At 34.0% G+C, this 18830-nt stretch overlaps 3 protein-coding genes across 6 annotated transcripts; all 3 read right to left on the bottom strand.

Moving 5' to 3' along the window:
- Window positions 1-5848: 5848 nt before the first annotated feature.
- Window positions 5849-7959, bottom strand: LOC108461260 (40S ribosomal protein S8). Its single transcript, XM_017761047.2, has 5 exons — window positions 7808-7959; window positions 7644-7716; window positions 6954-7284; window positions 6282-6451; window positions 5849-6114 (listed from the first exon to the last, which is right to left on the bottom strand). Exons 1-5 carry the CDS (start codon window positions 7809-7811, stop codon window positions 6039-6041), a joined length of 654 nt encoding a protein of 217 aa, XP_017616536.1. The 5' UTR covers window positions 7812-7959; the 3' UTR covers window positions 5849-6038.
- Window positions 7960-10134: 2175 nt separating this feature from the next.
- Window positions 10135-12072, bottom strand: LOC108461677 (chloroplastic import inner membrane translocase subunit TIM22-2-like). Its single transcript, XM_017761582.2, has 5 exons — window positions 11793-12072; window positions 11012-11076; window positions 10841-10913; window positions 10700-10753; window positions 10135-10610 (listed from the first exon to the last, which is right to left on the bottom strand). Exons 1-5 carry the CDS (start codon window positions 11971-11973, stop codon window positions 10357-10359), a joined length of 627 nt encoding a protein of 208 aa, XP_017617071.1. The 5' UTR covers window positions 11974-12072; the 3' UTR covers window positions 10135-10356.
- A 545-nt stretch (window positions 12073-12617) lies between these two features.
- Window positions 12618-18764, bottom strand: LOC108464288 (kinesin-like protein KIN-12F). 4 transcript variants are annotated; one of them, XM_017764499.2, is made up of 16 exons: window positions 18187-18764; window positions 18033-18095; window positions 17727-17864; window positions 17538-17621; window positions 17285-17410; window positions 17120-17179; window positions 16954-17007; window positions 16762-16854; window positions 16259-16354; window positions 15887-16038; window positions 15644-15793; window positions 15392-15524; window positions 14314-15315; window positions 14136-14219; window positions 13247-14053; window positions 12618-13141 (listed from the first exon to the last, which is right to left on the bottom strand). In XM_017764499.2, the coding sequence occupies exons 1-16, from the start codon at window positions 18469-18471 to the stop codon at window positions 12890-12892; spliced, it is 3579 nt and encodes a 1192-aa protein (XP_017619988.1). In that variant the 5' UTR covers window positions 18472-18764; the 3' UTR covers window positions 12618-12889. The 4 variants fall into 4 exon arrangements, with proteins under 4 accessions (XP_017619988.1, XP_017619989.1, XP_017619990.1 ...); XM_017764500.2 differs by having other exon boundaries at window positions 15392-15521; XM_017764501.2 differs by having other exon boundaries at window positions 15887-16035.
- Window positions 18765-18830: the final 66 nt, after the last annotated feature.

The following is an 18830-nucleotide window of genomic DNA, read 5'->3' as shown; positions in this document are numbered from 1 at the left end:
TAAATGTGCCCGAGCGAACATATTAAAGGATATGATATGATTGAAATGCCAATAGGGTTATTTGAGTTCTTGTACAGGTTCAGCACTTCGGTGCTTTCTGCTTATCACTTTTGTGTTCTCTATTGAGCACTATGATGTTTTCTGGTGTGGTGTAGTTGCCCGTGTATCCGAATCTATGTATTATATTTCATCAGGCTAATTGATTAATGAAAAAGAAAAATAACAATGAAATATTACGAGTTTAATGTTCAAATTGTTATATGATGATTAGATAATGCAAATGGTATTGAATTGTGGATTCTATGTGTATGATATTAAATTGAATAGCATATTAAATGTTGAATTAATTATATGATTCGGTTATATGATGAACTCACCTTATTGTTGTAAAATGTTATGTCATGTAAATTGTGTCAAGTTAGTTAGTTTAATACATTTAATTGTAAATCGAGCTAAGTTTATTGTTTTAACACCTATGAACTTACTAAGCATTTGAATTGTTTACCTAGTTGTTTTTCCTTTTTTGTAGATTGTCGATTTGTAGGACGCGCCGATCGAATTACATCAAAGCTCACACTATCATGCTATTGACTCCATAGACTTTTGGTCATTTTAATCTCGGTTATGTGGCATGTAGATAGGTGTTATATATATGAGTTTTCTTGAAAATGATAGTTAGGTTTGAATCTTGGCTAATGGTTGAATTTGAGAAATTTAATGTTCATATTTATATGTATGTGTGTTCGGTAATATGTTAAGTTATAAATGTGGTACATGTCTGACACATTGCTTGATGAATTGATATGGTATATGAGGGTATGGAATAGCTTAAAAGCATGATAAAATAAGTTGAATTTGATCAAGTTGGATTGATAAGTTGACGTCAAATTGTGGAATAGTTGCATTGGACAATTTTTGCAAATGGTTAAATACATGAATTAGAATGGTTTTGGTTAGTTTTTATACAAGTATAACTGTGCCTTTAAGTACCATTTGAGTGTGTTGATATCTTAGCATGAAAGGGGTACCAAAATGCAAGTTTTTGACATTTTTGGCTCAAAGGCATTAATACCTTAGAAAGGGGTATCGGTACAATAGTGATTTTTCTTAAAATTTCAAACATCGAACCTAAAAATGGTATTGATACAGAGATGAGGTGTTGCTGCCTTGCTAAAGGTATCAGTACTTTATACCTAGTATCAACACTTTTATTTTTAATTCAATTTTTCTAAGATATCGAAGCTCGAAATGGTATTGGTACTGATATGGGGTATTGATACCCGTTCTAAAAACTTTGAAAATATTGTAATTTGGCCCTATTTCATGCTCGAGTCTACAAAAAAGCTTTCGTAAACTCGATTAAGACCTAGATTTAATTGTGTATCATAATATCTAGGTGTTCTAGGCACGATTGAACATTTGAATGATTTATTTATTGTGTATTTGGTCTAAATTTTTTTAAATGTTTCAAACCGTCTCGATTTATCTCGTGGTTGTCTTTAAAGCATTTTTATATTCGTATAAGACCCAAGAAAGAATGCCTATGATATTCTATGTTATATCATTGTTGATTGCATGAATGATGATTTTACTTTGAGTTTATCAGTAGTTGCTCTGGCAATGATTGTAGCATCTCGTAGTTCAGACCCAGCGATCGGGTCGGGTAAGGGTTCTTACAATTAAGTTGCATTATATGGTTGGATCATAGTGCAAGAAGACAACTTATATTAGTGGATAATCTAAATAGTTTGTAGTCTAATTGAAAATGAGTAAATCGATTGAAAAACTATTATATATATTCTGTTAAGTATAATTGAAGAGATTCTTTGTTTAGGGCATCATAGCGGATGACTCCCAGAAGATAGATACACAGATGTCATTGTTTAGACTGACAATACATCGGGCAAAACCCAAGTTGAATTTATCTTATATCTGTTTATGGATTTATTTACTTGTAACATTCGTAGTAAGGCATATCTTAATCTTGAGTGAATGATGGATTATGTATGCGTGACTCGTATACTTTGATGTAAATGAAAGTTTGAGTTCAAACAGATAAGGAACCAAAAGCTGGTGCATTGAGTATACGACTTCTACATGATGTAGAATCGTTCCACAATAGTGGAATTCATAACCCAATAAAGGGTAAATGATATCCTCTCATTAGCATACATGATTGATGAAAAATGAAGGTCATTTGTCATAAGAAAAATGATGTGATATCTATATGTTAGTAATTGACTTTTTCATATCAAAAGATGTAATGGAAACCATGAGATAAAATAGGATAACATTGAGAGAATGGATTTTTTCCCAAAGAGATTAAAAATATCCTATGAAGGTACACACTTATGACAAAGTCATTGGACAAGCACTAAATAAAGTAGCTTTCGTAATGGTATGTAATAAGAGAAAGTTCAGTCATGGTACTTTAATGCGATGACTCCATGATCAAATAAGTTCTAAGTAATAGGCAAAGAGTCAGAACCTAATTACAAATTATTTGAGCCCTAATTATATATGTCCAATCACTCTAGGAGCTTATTCTCAAGCTATTTAGGTGTTTTTTTTTCTATATTTTTGTTGATTTTTAGTATTCATTATTAATAAACATTTTTGTTTAGTTTTGTTCTTTGGTGCCATGGAGGACTTAACAAGGTGTTTGAGTTGGTGTAGGGAGACAAGAATGGATCAACCTTGAGGAAAAAAAACATTCAACGAAGGTGTCGCGACACTGAGTTCCTTTGTTTCGAGGGTGCAAAAATTCAACAAGAAATCAACCTAAAGCCGGCTATCAAAAAAGTCATGCATTGAAGGTATGATGTCGCAACATCGAGCCTCCAAGGTTGTGATATCCCTGAAGGTGTTGAAATGAAGAAATCATGGCCACCATCGAGGATTTTGCAACATCGAGAACCCCTAAAGCCAAGATCATGCCCACTGCCACAGATGTTGTGACCTTGATGCCTAGGTGTCGCGACACTGAAGTTTGACGTGTAAAACATTGCAGGGGCAATTTTGTGCCCAAACAAGCTTAATTAATTTCTCATTTAAAGGCATAATTGTCAATGTAAGGTTAAATGTTAGTAGACTATAAATACTACCTTATAAGCTTTTAAGAGTAGATTTTGGTGGCTAAACATTTTTCTTTAGTTTCCATAGTTTTAGGTTAGGTTTCCATTCTTTTTCTTTTCTTTTCATTTTTAGATTAGGTTTTATCTTTTCATTTTAGAATAGAATTTATTTTTGTTGTTTTATTTCTTCCATCCTGTTGAAAACTATGCAAAAGAGAGATGATCAAACTTTTGGGCTTCATTGGATTCCCATCAATTTTGACTCAACAAAGTTTGTATAGTTCGTTCATTTTGGTCTCGTGGCATGTACCTAGGGACATTTAGCTAAATGTTCAAATGGTTAAGTTGTATATGATATGATCCTATGCAAATGTTCAAATGGTCCACATTGCGACAACGTAGCTCTAAGTCACGACGAATCCTAATCACAGAGTCACGTCACGATGAGAAAATCCTCGAAGTCACAACATCAAATCAAAATTTTGTAATCATTAAAATTTGATCCATTTCGACCCCTGGTTAATAAAAGAGCTATCATAGGCTCGTATAAGACCTGGAAATGATAATGCAATGTATGCACATGATTTATTTGTATTTAATTGTATAATGATATTGGATTACATATTACTAATTATAGTTGCTCTAAGAACGAATATGGCACTTTATAACTCGAACCCAACAATCGGGTCAAATATCGGGGTGTTACAGCATCAATGTCGACATTAAGCATGTGGGGTAGACATTCATACATTGTAAAATCTGGTTGTGTTCAAAACCACTCCTTTTCAGTTCAATAGGAATGACTTCTAGTTCAGAAAATAATGCAATTCCTAAACCATCTAGCCCAGATTCCCGGACTGGATCATCATCGATTTCTACTTCCTTCGTTATGAGCTTTCTCTTTGTTCTCAACTTCCTTTTCATTATCAACCGCAGTTGTAGTTTCATGTCTAGAATTGGATGTCCCTTCGTTGGTGCAAGCTGTAAGGAGAAAACCATTCATTCTCATCAATCCTATGTTAAAACCAATATTACTTATGGATTGTCTAATCTGTTGTAATTTGATATGTCAAATCAGGCTTTCCATTACACTTAATGAGCTTGTTTTTGAGTAATTTAAATGTTTTTTTAGTGTTTTTCCTTAGTTTTAATTCTTTGTTTTAATAAGTTAATTAATGCATTTTATGCTACTTTTAAGACCCGAATTGGCCAAATGCACCATAGGGCCCTAACGGTTGATTGAGTGTTGTAGGGAGTCAATGGTGGCCTAAACGTGAACGAAAACATCACCTAGAAGAATATATTACAGTATCGAAGTATAGAAGTCGTAATACCCTTGACAATGTTGAAACGAGAAGAATTCAGACCATCTATAGTGATATCGCGATACCCAACCTCCTAAGGACCTCCATTTCAAGACTATCATGGATATCGCAATACCGAACCATGGGTATCGTCATACCCTTGTCGAGCAGAGACAAAATATTCCTGCAGGGGTAGTCCTTGTCCAACTCCAGCACCAATCAAAAACACATGTTGAGGAATATTTTGGGCACAATTTTTGGGTTGTAATTAGATAAAAAGCCTTCTTTTGGCTGAGAGAAAGAAAAGACTTTAAATTATTCATTTTTTTCACTTTTTTTTAGCTTAGGGTTTAGTTGTTTTCTTCATCTTTTAGGGTTAAAGCTTGTTCTTTTTTGGTTTTATGGTTAGTTAGTTAGTGGTTAGTTAACATTGTAGCTCGGTGTTAATTGCGTTTTAATACCTTAACTTTCTTTGTATTCACACTCTAATCCTTAGTTTCATTTTACCTATTAAAAATCCTTTATTTGGTGTCTTTATTAATCTTTCTTGTTGCAATTGTTGTTTTTTCCAAGCTTTTGCAAGAAAGTTTGGGTTTTTATTGCTTTACTTTGCTTTGTGATTAAGAAAGCTTGGGTTTTTAATGTTGAAATTTAACTATGAAAACTTTCTCCTGCCATGTCACTCAAAAATGCTACCAGCAGGTTGGAGTATTCAAATTTCAGTTAAAATCAAATTAACCAACTGAACCGATCTAATTTAGTTAATCAGTAGATGGTCGAACTTAATGCGATCGAAGATCGATTAATAGTTTTTTAAAATTTCAGTTACCGATTAATTCAGTTTGAAATTAGGTAATTAACCGAATTTAATAATTATGTAATGCTTCAAGACTTACAATTTCGATTAACTTTCAAAACAAATTAATATTATCAATATATTTTTTATATGTTTTATATTTGTTTTAATCAAAAGATAAAAACATCAATTTCTTCTAATTATGTTAATTAACCAAATTAACAGAAATATTTCCATTCAATTAATTTTTTTTAATTTCAATTCAATTAACATATAAAGGATTATATAGTTCAATTAATAATCATACCAACCATTTCGACACCCCAGCTGCAAGGAACATTTTTTTCCTAAATTTCAAACGAAATGACCTAAAACCTTAGATGGCACATACGACTAATTTTGCCGAAAATTAAACGGCAAACATAAGATCAGAAATAATTCTAACTCAGCCACAAGCCACAATAGTTCAAAATCTATCAAATTTAACAAGAAGTTGACTTGGTGGTGGCATAAGTTTTTCTTTAAGTGCTTTATATGCATAATTAGATAGCAAAATATGACCCTGTCCTTTCACAAACACTTACTAAAAAAAAAACAACATTTGATCATGCACACTAAAATCTGCGCATTGGAACAATCATAATCTGGAAAAATAAAAGCAGAAGATCTGCATCTTTACCAACCAAAATAAGCTGCATTTATAAAGTTCAAAGATAATCTAAATTCCAATACAAAAATAATAACTCTCAGGGATCCAGATTAAAAGTTCAATGCTAACACAATTTTAAATGTTCTGGAAATGTGAAAGGCAAAAACTCAGGGCGGCATTCTGATATGAAAGCTGAAAACTCATGCAATAAATTTTTAAGCAGCTCCCTTCCCCTTCTTTCTCTGGATCTTCTTCATGTAGAACTCCAGCTCTTTGCCCTCCAAGATGTATCTGAAAAACCCATTTCACTAATGTTAGAATGAAATCAATCATAGCTTGTAAGACGAACAAAATAGTTGGTGGATGGGAAAGCTATTAGTTATTCAAAAATTTATTCTTTTTCTTGCAATTCCATTTGAGAAGCCTAGAATAAAAAGAGAGGTTGAGGCTTAACATACCCATCTGCACGGCCACATTGACCAGGCCGTGAAGAGATACAAGCCAACAGTCGACCACTGCCAAATTGTTCCTCAATATGTGGGTCAAGCGTGCGATTTTGTTGACGCTTCTCCAGCTTCCTCAATACATGGTTGCTTTTCTTCACCTCCTCAGTAGCAGTTTCACCTTCCTATACACGAAATAAGTTGAACGGCATAAAAATGCAAGCAGTGCCATAGTCAGTCAGATATTTATAACATCAAAAAGATAAAATCTTTATTATACTCAAGCAGAAGCCCTGAATACAATATTAACGACTATTTCTACTTTTATGAACCCAAGTTGGAGAAGGTGCAGACATCAACTGAAATACATATGCTCGCTTGATGGTAACAACCTCTCATATGCACAGACAACAAAATAGCAATATCAAAATCAGTTTAGACAAGTGAAACGATGCAAAGACAAGAATAGCCACTTGCAGGAAAGGGCAAAAGAGAATTACAAAATAGTTTCATTCTAAGCAAAACAGATTTATGTTTATTGGATCATATCCAGGTTCAATTACAATGACACCAAAACATTAAGGGAAGAATACATACCAAAACAACTACCAAAGCTTTTAAAATGATTCACACATCGGCATAGGAAGTAATTATAGATGTGAACCGAACAAATAAACAATCCCATACCTCTCCTTCTTTCTTGGCTGCAGCTGATTTCTTCTTGCGACCAATGTCAATGCCATAGTGCTGGAGATACCACTGCTTGAATGGAGCAGCATCAACTTGAACAATAGCACTCTTCACCAGAGTTTGAGTGCGAACCAGCTCATTGTTGGATGCATTGTACACCACATCCAAAATCCTGGTCTTACGAGTCAGAGCCTCACTTCCCCATGAGTAGTTTCCGGTGTCGAGCCTCAGAGCACGCCACTTCACATTCCCACCACGAACCCTAATCCTCCTGACTGTCTTGTTGCTTGACAGCTTTGTGTTAGCAGGTTGCCTTCCAAGCTCATACCTTAAAAGAAACCACTAAAACTTAGATTACTCGATAAACCAATATTGGAAACATTAAGTGAAACGCAACCCAATACGAAAGAAAACCAGGCATCTAAACATACAAGAAATAAATTTTAAATATAAAAACAGACAAAGTTCAATAAATGGCTCTGAAATCCTCATATGACAATAAAATGAAGCTAAATCTAAAAGTAAAGGCCAAAACTAGATTACAAAATCAGGTAAAACACAAGATCAGAATCCCATTCTTTTAATCATTCAAAATCAACTTTCTAAGCAACCAGAGAAAAAAATGATCAGGAAAAGTAAAAACAGAAAACAAAAAAGGCAAAGGAAATCAAGGGTTTCGCTTATTACTTTCTCTTCTTCCTCCAAGCCTTCTTTTTGCCACCAGTGGCACGCCTCTTGTGCATTGAATCACGAGAAATACCTAAAATAAAATGGCAGTAAACACATTAAGCAAAGAACACGAATTACATAATTCAAAGAGAAATGAAAGTTTACAGGAATTTGAGACATACCCATTTTGGCTGAAGAACAGTTCAAGCCTTAATGGGATTTTTATTTTTTATTTTTTTAAAAAAAGGGAAGCAACAAGAAGGAAGCTCAGGAATGACGGGCGGAGAGTTGAAGCAGGGAAGGGATATACACACCAGAAAACCCTAGTTTTATGAAATTACCTTTACATCCTTAATGGACTTTGGGCTGGGTTTAAGTTTCGTAGGGTGTAGTCGTCAATGGGTAACATGTTGGGCTTCATATTAAAAGCCCAACTATTATTGAATGCTTTGATTTGTTTTTATGATTCTTCATCTTCATTAACGAGTAATACTCGTGAATTGTATTATTTGGTAATTTCTTTTATATCGATTATTAAATATAATCTTTAAATTGCCAAAGAAAAATATAATATTAAAATGTTTTTAAAAATAAAATATAATATTAAAATGTTTTTAAAAATAAATTCCATTTTTAATTTTCTTTTCTTTCCCACGTTGATATTTCTCTCTCATGAAGAATGTGATTTTAAGAAATCTAGTAGGTTTTTTTTTTTAATAAAGTCTATTTGAATGGACAGTAAGATTAAAATTAATGGTGATGGTGAGATTATTATTGCAGTAGTAAGATTAAAAACAATAATAAGTTATGCATTTAGATTCAATTGGAACATAGGTGATGAGATGAATTATATTGAGAAAAAATATCATTAAAGACATTCTTTAAAATTTATAAATATAACAAAATTGTATTTTATTGATATTTATTAAATTAATAATTAAGTCAAATTTATTTATCAGAAGGATAAATAAGTCAAACTTTTAGAATTATATTTATATAAGATAATAAAATTTTAATAAATAATTAAAAATACCTTCAAACTATAACGTTTTTCCCCACTTAGACATTTAAACTTTTCTTTTTGCTAGAAGTAGTATTTAAACTTTCATTCCGTTAACAATTTTGGTCCAATTGATTAAAAAGATCTCCAAACCAATCAAAATTTAACACCTAGCATTTATAATTAAATTGTAGTTTAATATTACATATCTCTTTCATCTTCATCTTTCTCCTTGTTGATTCAAAGATACAAAATCAAGATGTTATGATTTAGCTCTTCAGATACTTGTTTAATAGTTTCCTTGAATTTGCTTTCTTACCATGGGCCAAGCATAAAAGGCTTTTTCTTCTTATTTTGGATTTCTTTCCTCCATTAAAGCTGCATAATAGGATATTGGTTTTGTTAGTGAGCTTTAATCTTTTGACTTTGGTGGTGGCTCTCTAACTATCTTTCGGCTTCAATTATTTTTGTTGAGATGTAGTCATAATGGGTTTGGGGAATGGGGTCCGAATGATGTTCAAGGTAAGGTCTGGGTTGTTGGAATTTTTATCATTATATGTTTTTTTAAGGGTTTACGAAACAATTTTGGATTCTATCACATATTCAAATGCTTTAATTAGGTGGTTGTCAAACATAGTTTCCTTTTGCTAGGGCTATAGGTGATTGCTATAACTTCTTGTTTTTTGTTTTAAAGGGGAGTTGTAGTAGAATGAACAGATTTTGTGAGAAGAAGAGGTTATTGAGAAAATCTGGGAAATGACAAGAAAATATATAAATAATTTATCTTTTTAATTTCATTATAAATATATAACTAAAATTTTAATTTAATTTTCAAAACAATATTATTGGAGATGGAAATTTTCTTAATGGTGTAAACATATCCACTTTGGGGAAAAAAAAAGTGCTGAGGGCATTTTTTGGTTTAAGCCATAGTAATTAAAAATTGCTTTTATACAACTTTTTTTTTTGGAAAAGTTAATTAAAAATGATAGTATTGTTTGAACTACTATTTTATTTATGTTTAACTTAAAATAAATATAACTTTTTTAGTCTATCCTTTAAAAATGCAAGTATTCATTGAATAATTATAATAAAATAGTAGGAAATAAAAGTTGCGGTGGAAGGGGGCTTGGAAAAAAAGGCTATGGTGCCCGTTCTCATTCAAACCATAGACTACCACTTCTCTATCCTATAATAGTTTTCAAGTTAAACACACCTTAATAGAGGTCGTAAAGTGGGGGGAAAACTTATTATAAAATGTCCTAACCTGCCATTTCTACCCAAAAATGACTTTCTTTCTTATACTAGTAAGTTGAAAGTAATCATAATCATAGGTTAAGGGGCTATGATTAGTATTTATCAACCGATGAAGGAATTTAATTCTGCATAAATGGGGTCACAAGTTAGTCCATGCTCTCGCTCAAGGCCACCTTTGCATACAACATATAATCCATTAATAAGCTAGGTATCAAAGTGGCCACAGTCAGAAAATCAGTACTTTGGATCCAGTTGATCAACGATTTGTTTTGTCTTCACAAATAATCAAAATTTGATTCATTCTAACTACTGAACCAGACAGATAATATAATTGAATCAACACAAGAAAAGAAGCAATTTCATCTTTCTGCTTGTAAAAAGCTTCAAATCTCTGACAAAACTTTCAGTTTACTTTCTCAACACTTGCAAAATTCTACAAACAACAGGAAAAATGAAAAATGGCCCACCTACTCCTTAGTTACCTGTAGGAAACCTACCTTTATTTGGTTTTACCAAGGACTTGCAGAATGAAGAAAAAGCTCCTTTCAGCTCATCCGGAATAGGGATAGAAAGGGGTAGTGCTAAAGGATGAGGTCCTTTGTGGTGTGCACTCTCGTTTCTTGCAGAAAATGAATGTGCCAATGCTGGCTGCTGCTTGTTAAGCCCTTCGATGATAAATGAGAATGCCCCAAAGGTGAGACAGCTCTGTAGAAGTGCCTGAGGTGCACCTGCATAACCAACCATTTCAAGCCAAAATGAGGTTCAAACTGAAACTGATATTTTTATAAGATAAGAATAAGACTTGAGATTCTCATACCCGGGAAACTTAGAGCAAGTCCAGTGCAGCATCCAGCTACACCGGCATTAATAACTACAGAGAATGGTAATAACTCTATATCAGCAAAACAAGCACAAAAAAAAAAAAAGGGCAATGTTACTCTGATTTTACAAGGCATACCATCATCTTTTCCCCGAAGCCTCTTCAAAAAGCAAACAACCAAACTGTGAACGCCGGACAAAACTGCAAATGTCTATAAAGAGAATATAATGTGATATAACCAAAAGATTTGTACACTCAAGAGGGGAAAAACTAGAATTGCATTATTTTTTGATCATGAGATTCTCATACCTTGGCATAAGATCCTGCCTCCACAAAGGATCCTTTAAAGCCTTTCTTTTTAATCAATCCTGACCCTAAGACAGACATAGAAAGAGAAAATTTAAAGTATAGACCTGATTTCAAGCACACGATGAGCCACAGAAAAAATAAATGTTAATTACAAGTCCAAGATCAGATGGTCTAGTTGAAAATACTGCCCAAAAGAAAGCTCAGCCACTATTGGTCAAGCCCTAACCTTGAAACAAAATTTTCAGGACATTGAACATGCATTTTAGGACAACCAAGAACCTAAATGAAAGCATAAAATCCTACTTCTCACACAAAATCAAATACATAATAGCTCAATCTTTTAAAAATCTAAAGTTCTCAAAAGGGTTAATGTTCAAGCTTAAAGACAGAAGCCAAAGGAAATTACTTAATCTAAATTACAATTAGAAATGCACAAAAACAGAATAATCCACTGTTCAAATATAATGACTATCTTCTCCACTCAATTACTATCAATATTCCATAGGTACATACATTATTATAAGTTTAAACTCATATGTACTAAAATTAAAAAGTTCATGCAAAAAAATAAAATTACAAAAAGAAAAAAAAAATTCTGATCTGATTTAAAATTTCCAAAAACCTAGATTCACAAATAACATCAAAACTAAACTTACCAAGAAATTCAATGGAAAAATTCCCAAAAATTTGTTCTTTACCAAACTTACCAACAACGCCAAAAAAAACACTGAGAGAGGGAAAAATCATAAAATATTTAGCAAGGAAAAGAGAAAAATGATACCGTAGCCAAAGATTGAGCCCATGAAGGCACCGGCGGCGGAGTCTCCTGCGAATTGGAAGAGGCATACGGCAGGGGAATTGGAATTGGATGGTGTTGGGATTATGGCTTTTGAAGAATTAGGATTAGGGTTTGTTTCAATATCAGACTCAGCTGAAGTGTTTGGAGAATCCGAAGTAGCCATTTTTGTCCAAAAACTACTATGAGTTCTTTTTTTCCCCTTTCTCGACGTACCTATCTATCTTTTCTTTACAAGATATCCGATATTTTGTTTTGCTTATCTGCAAACGACGGCGTTTTATGAAGCTTATATTTAATTTTTTTTGGGTAAACTACACTATTAGTCACTAAACTACAGTTATGTTTTTGTTTTGTGTACTTAACTAAAAAAAGTTACAATTTGGTCATTGAACTATTAGAAATGTCTAAACTATTCAAAAATTTTATTCAAGTCGTTAGGTTAAGTTTTTTTTTTTAAGTTCCACCAAAAAACTCCAAGTAACGATTTGTTGTTCGATACAATAGATTAGTACCTATTGACAAATAGAAGAACATATCTTGAATCCAAGTTAATTTAACAGTTAGTGTCAGAAATCAAAAAATTAAATTGTTTGAATTTTTGTCCACAAATTCGTAATATCTAAAGTTATTTTACGAAAAAAAAAACTAAACTATAAAAGAGAAGTGAAAAGAGAACTTTCGATTTTAATAGCTGAAAACTTTTGAATAATTCAAAAGTAAATTGAAAACCTATTAGTAATACCCAAAAAATGCGTTGCTGACATCACATCGTAGACTCAAAAAATAAAAATTATTAGAGATGATGCATTCAATACAAGAATAGTAGTATTTTGATCAAAAATAAAAAATAAAAATACAAGAATAGTAGTATGTGTCCCTCTTGCTCTAACCCATGTCCAACATACATATATCCGGATATGGGTATAAGATTGACTTGTAACTTTTACACACCAAAAAAAAAAAACATTTTAAAAGAATTAAATTGTGTAAGATACATATTCGTATCCGACACTCACAAACAACATAGGTATACATATCTTCATTCTGACCAAAGTAAGGTCAGATTTGTTTTAGATGAATTAGTAATGTTCTTGATATATTAGTCCGAATTCTGCTCTCCAAGCCTGATCATCATATGGAATTGCACTGCTGTTGTGTGATGCTGCTACATCTGAATCCTCTCGGTATAATGGTTGTAGTGCAGATTCTGGCAATCTGCTCTCTGCAAGGTACTGTTTCATGGTCACCATTTCCATCTTGTGTTTTCTTTTCAACTTATCCGCTTGCTTTTTCAACTTTTCATTCTCTTGCTGAACATTACTAAAGTTCTCCTGTAAAAAAAAAAAATCAAGTTAGGATCAATAAAAAAAAAATCAAGTTAGGATCAATTCTGCAGTTCCTTTTTTTTAGCAGTATAGATGTAGAAGTTAGTTTACCTCAGCAATTGAGGCAGCTTGCTCAGCTTCTCTCAGCCTAACTAGGAGTTCTCCAGCAGCATGAACTGCCTCTGCTGTGTCTCTTAGCTGGATTCTGAGACTTTTGTTCTCTTTTTTCAATTGTTCTTTCTCCCTTTCCCTTTCCACTCTAATAGCTGAGAGCTCAGCCGCCAGGGATTTGGCAAAACGTGCACCATGACCTTTGCTTCCTGCCTTTGCTGCTGCCTTCTTTATCTCTGCTATGCCTTCCATTATCGCCCGGTGCTTCGAAACCAGATCATTGTATTTTTCTTGAAGATCAGCATAGTGTTCAACCATTCTAGCATGACCGAGGACAGCTCTGCTAAGAGCATCATCTAACTCCTCGGTGCACTTCTTCTCTAATTTCAGTTCCATCTCTACTTTTTCGGCACGGCAGCGGTTAGATTCCAGATCCATCCTGAGCTCATCGGTCAGGGATATCCAGTCACTTTCCATTTCCATCCATCTTTGTCTTTCTCGCTCAAGTTCTTCCTCGCTGTTATTACGACAGTCTACACTTTTTCGCAATTGAATGGAACGTGACAACAAAGAGGACCTCAGTATTTCAGTAGACTTGTTTGGAGATGGAGAAGCAGTATATGACTGCAATTTACTTTTCAATGTCTGAATCTCCTGAAGAAGTGCTTCCTTTTCAGTCATATCAAAATATTCTTTTCCATTTTCACCATTGTTGGACTGCTCATCAAACAGTATTATTTCATTCTTCAGAGGCTCAGGAGCATGTTCAATTGCAGAATTTTCTCTTTCAAGTTTGTATTTTTTCACCTGTAGAAGTTTTAAGCCATGATTTAATCCAGTTATGCATGTTCTTATTTCTAAAGACTAAAGAGGTCAATAAAATTATTACCAGCTGGGTTAACTGCTCAATTTTGGCTGCTTGCTCCTTACAAACACTTTCAAGTGTTTTCTCTTTTTTGGAGGCTTCTTCCACCTGAATTGGAAGCAACAAAAAACTAATAAGTATGGAACAAGCAAACCATAAAAGAGAAAATGTTCCCTTGAACCAGAGCAAGTCTTGAACATACTGTGTTCCTGCCATCTCTCTGTTGGTTATCAACCGTTACAATCCATGTCTTCAAGCTATCCTGAACCTCATCAGGGTGGTTATTGTCAAACTTCCTTTGGCAAGATGAACAAAACAAAGGAGTAGAAGAACCATCCGGAGATGGTTTGTCATTTGGTAATGTTTGAACAGAAGCATTGGCCTTGTCTGCTTCTGGAGAAGGTTTCAGCATCAGGTGTTCGAAAGAGAAGGCAACTGAAGATCTGTTGGGAACTGAACTATGCTGGTGTTGATCAATAATCTGCAGGCCCCTTTGAAGGCTTGCAGCCAAAGACTCTGTAGGTCCTAAAAACGTCTTGCTTGTACGTAATGAGGACCTGATGTGGTCACTATATTTGAGCAACTCTCGTAATACCTCTGACTCTGAACTCTCTGATACATTTTTCTGACTGGCCAAAAGTGCTGACGGAACAGCCATGCTTTTCCTTAGATTATTTGCAATTTTCGGAGATTCAGACAATGTAGGCTCTTCAAGGATTGAAGACCGACGATGTGGGCTGATGGAGATGCTATTTCTAATTGAAGGATCAACAGCCTTCAAAGTTTTTGATGTAACTGAAAGGTCATCAGCTGGCTCAGGACTGGACATGGGAGGAACTTCCACTTCATCAATTTCTTCTATCTCTGTTTCCTTTGGGCAATGAATGTCATATTCACTCAGCAAGTCTGTCTCACAACTTTCTTTTACAGAAGATTGAATGGAACCTCTCTTGTCCGATGGATCTCTTAAGTTTGTCTCACAAGAGCTATCTAAATAATCTAGCTGCTGACGTAGTTCCTTTACATCATCCTCGCCAATATTAATCTCTTCCTCGTATTCGTTATCTATGCGTGGAAGGATCAGAGAGCGGTTAAGGCTTATTCTTAACTGGTTCAAGCTTTCACGTGCATTCCACCCTTTAAAATATCCACTTTTACTCCCAACTGAGCTATATGCATCAGACTTTGCTCTTATAAGCTCTTCCTGTAATTGATATAACAGCAAGTCAAGTTATGATTAAGTACAATAAAAAGGGCAACTAATGTAGAAACTTTTCGACCTTCAGTTGACGAATCTGATCACTCAAGCCATTTACATCATCTTCAGATATTTCATTTATTACTGGCTCGTTTCTGACAGCTTTAACCCTTTGCCCAAATCTAAGAGTGCTCAGTATTTCACTTGTATTTCTGCTGTCAAAAACAATAAGCTTAGCTTAAATAATGACCTCAGAAAAAAAATTGCAGCTTTTCGATTAATAAGGTTCTGTACATAAAGAACAAAGACAAAAACTGTAATTCGACTAGAATACCTGTTGTCTGCAGAAATATTGCATATAACTGTGAGTTTGGCATTGCCACCAAGGGATTCTCTCAATATACGTGTTAAACAGGAACCCCCATATGGAACATCTTCAGGTTTTTCAGGTTGAGTTTCTTTTGCAAGAGTGTTCACCAAATACCTACACCGATGAAACAAGAAAAGATTATATCAATCAGCTCTAGCCATACGCAATAATAGCTTCCAGATTATATAAAGGTAATGATAAACATACCCAAGTTGTGATAAGGACTTCTTGACATTTTTGCCTTCCTGTAAATGTTGTCTACCAACATCTTCAAGTTTGTTTCTATCCAATCCTGCAAGGTCAATCAGGCTGATTCTGCTTGTTTTTGAACTGCTGAAACATTTTGATGAAGCTCCCTGCTGTATGAATCAATGATGATCAGCTCATTATTTCTAGAACAGCAGCACTTATATTCTAGATGTGCACGAGTACATTTCATAACATTAATCATGGAAGTGAACAACATCAACAGTAAAATGTCATAAAACTAAACCTGACTGGTTGACACCCAAAAGAAAAGATTAGCAACTAAATCTTGTCTTGACTTCAGTGATATAAAATCAAGATTTGGCTCTGTACCTTGCACCAAGATTCAATGAAAAAAGTAAAAACAATGTGAGACCGAGAGCTCTTGGAATTTACAGTAGTTGCTCCAACCTTCCTACTTGAAAGCCCCTGTAACACACATAAAGAGTAATAAATACATGCATGGAACGAAAATTTCAAGTCAATAATATATCTACGATCTTCTTTATTCTTTATTATATTTATTTTTTATCACTGATAAATTTCTCCTATCAGTACTATTATTAAGCTTTTGCCAATTGACACCAACTAAATTAGATAATTGACTAGAAACTAATAATAGGTATCCATTTATAAAAAAACTACCTACAGTTTTTTAGTTAAAATTTATACATACACTATCCAATTGACACGATAACAAGTTTAACATCATTAAAACACTATTGTTAAAAAGACTTATGAGTAAAGATTATACTAAATATACATATTTTAAAGAAAATGTGTTAGATAAGTATGCATTGAAAACATTATTTCAGCTTGTATGGTTGCCTGCCTACCTTAATCAAAACTTGAGTTACATCCTCATAGCTAGAAACATATTCTTCTGTCAAATTCTCAACGTACAATCCATTCTTTGGATCGTCCTTTATCTGGAAAGCGATGTCCAACAAACCAATTATGCACCAACCTGAAGCAATAAACCCTGGGAAGCTGTTTGAATGGGAAAATAAGTATAGGCAAACATTTACCTCAAGGTTCCTTTGAGTTGGATCGAGTAAATCCCCAATTTGCTCATTGTAAATCTGAAAATAAACGTACAGAAAGCATTACATTATGTCTAACAAAAGGTCCAGACATTGTTACAAGCATTCAGATTCAGGACGGCAAACTAGACTACTTCAATCCAGTATATACCTCAAGAAAGGAGCAACGACACTGATAATTTGTCTGTCTCCCATCAGAGTTCTCTTGTTCCTACAAAATTTAAACGTGTGAAGCAATGAACTACACTTCCAAACTCCAAAGTCCTAATACTCATTTTCTAATAAAATTCAGAATAAGGAAAACAGAAGAGCATACCCTTTGAATCTCAGAGAACAGCATTTGGAAGATACGAGGAACAATCCCCTGGTGGCTCGCAGGTGAAGGGTCCTCAACCATGGCGCTTGGTGGACCCCACATTGTATAAGTCTTTCCACTTCCAGTCTATTGACAAGTAATTTTGCATAAACCATGGTTACTTTATACACAACTCACCGTCAAATTTTATTGTTATGAATGCTCATCAAACAGATAAAGAGCTTAAAATATATTTATATATTCTAAAGAGTACCTGTCCATACGACAAAACTGAAGTGTTGTAACCAGCTAATGCATTTTTAACCAAAGGAACACCAATTAGTTGAAAGACATTCTCCTGGTAGCCACCAAAAAAATACAGTTTATTATGAGTCAACACACCCTTTTTTTCTAAAAAGGAAAAATATAAATGAAGATATAAAAATTGATTCTGCTGACTAACCTGACTGGAATTTGCATCAAGAACAGAATCGAATGTGAATTTGCGGCCACCGACTGATAAAGAATCTGAAGAAACCTTCGTCACTGTTCGATCCACTTCTTTTTCTTGACCATTTATGGGTCTAATTCTCACTACCACCTATTTGTTCACAAAAAAATATGAAAATTGAGTCAAACTTAAAAAGCAAGTTCGGTTTTCAACTTTGCTAAAGATTGAAAAAACCCAGAAGAAGTTCAAAACCTTGTTTAGAAATATGCTAAAAGCTTTAAAATTATGAGAACTGTGTTGCACTGAAATTGCGTTTACCTTGACGGATGGATCTAAATTCGTCAAATCTCCATTTTGTTCTTCGGATTCAACCATATCTTTCTGCTTAAATTCCAAACAATGGTTCAACATATATCATTTTTTTTTAAAATAATAATAAGAAGAAGGAAATACTGATGTTGTTTAACTATACCTTGACGGAAGAGTCCATAGAAAGCGGAATTTGGGGATGAGCGTCAGATGGGTTCACGAAGGAGTCAGAAGTAAGCGATTTGGAGAGTGGAGATTTGGGGGAAAACTGAGCAGAATTATTTATTTGAATAATGTTGGGATCTGGTGGAGGACTGTTTTCAGAGTTGGATTTCTTGATGCTTTTCTTAAGTTTTGATTTAGGAAGCAGATTTCGAAGCGAAGAAGTCGAAATGCTTCCCAAAAACCGGCCATTCTCGGCAACGGCGGCTTCTGCAGTTGATTTCATTGTTTTCACTCTCGTATTTTGGGAGTTTTCAGAAAAAAGAAGAAGGTATAGAGAAGAAGAAGAAGAAAGATTTGAGATCTCTGAGAAAGAGAGAGAGTGAGGGACGGCTTCGAATTTGAATTTAAATTTAAATTTGAATTTGTAGAGAAGCAGAAAGAGGGTGATGGGAAGTTTTTGTTTGTGAGAAGCGGATGGAGATGACCGTTGTGGTTTTCGAACTCTTAAATCTTTAGATCTAGCTGTGTGTTTTATTAGCTCCAAATGACCATAATATCCTTCATGGTCATACCCTTTGCTTTTCTCCTTAGGGTCGGTTGTAAAACGTTTTAAAGAAAATATCTTCTCCATATTTTTGTGTT

Source organism: Gossypium arboreum, chromosome 13 (assembly GCF_025698485.1).
Source record: "Gossypium arboreum isolate Shixiya-1 chromosome 13, ASM2569848v2, whole genome shotgun sequence".
NCBI lineage: Eukaryota > Viridiplantae > Streptophyta > Magnoliopsida > Malvales > Malvaceae > Gossypium > Gossypium arboreum.
Note: the sequence above shows the minus strand (reverse complement) of the source record. Positions and strands in the feature narration are given on the sequence as shown.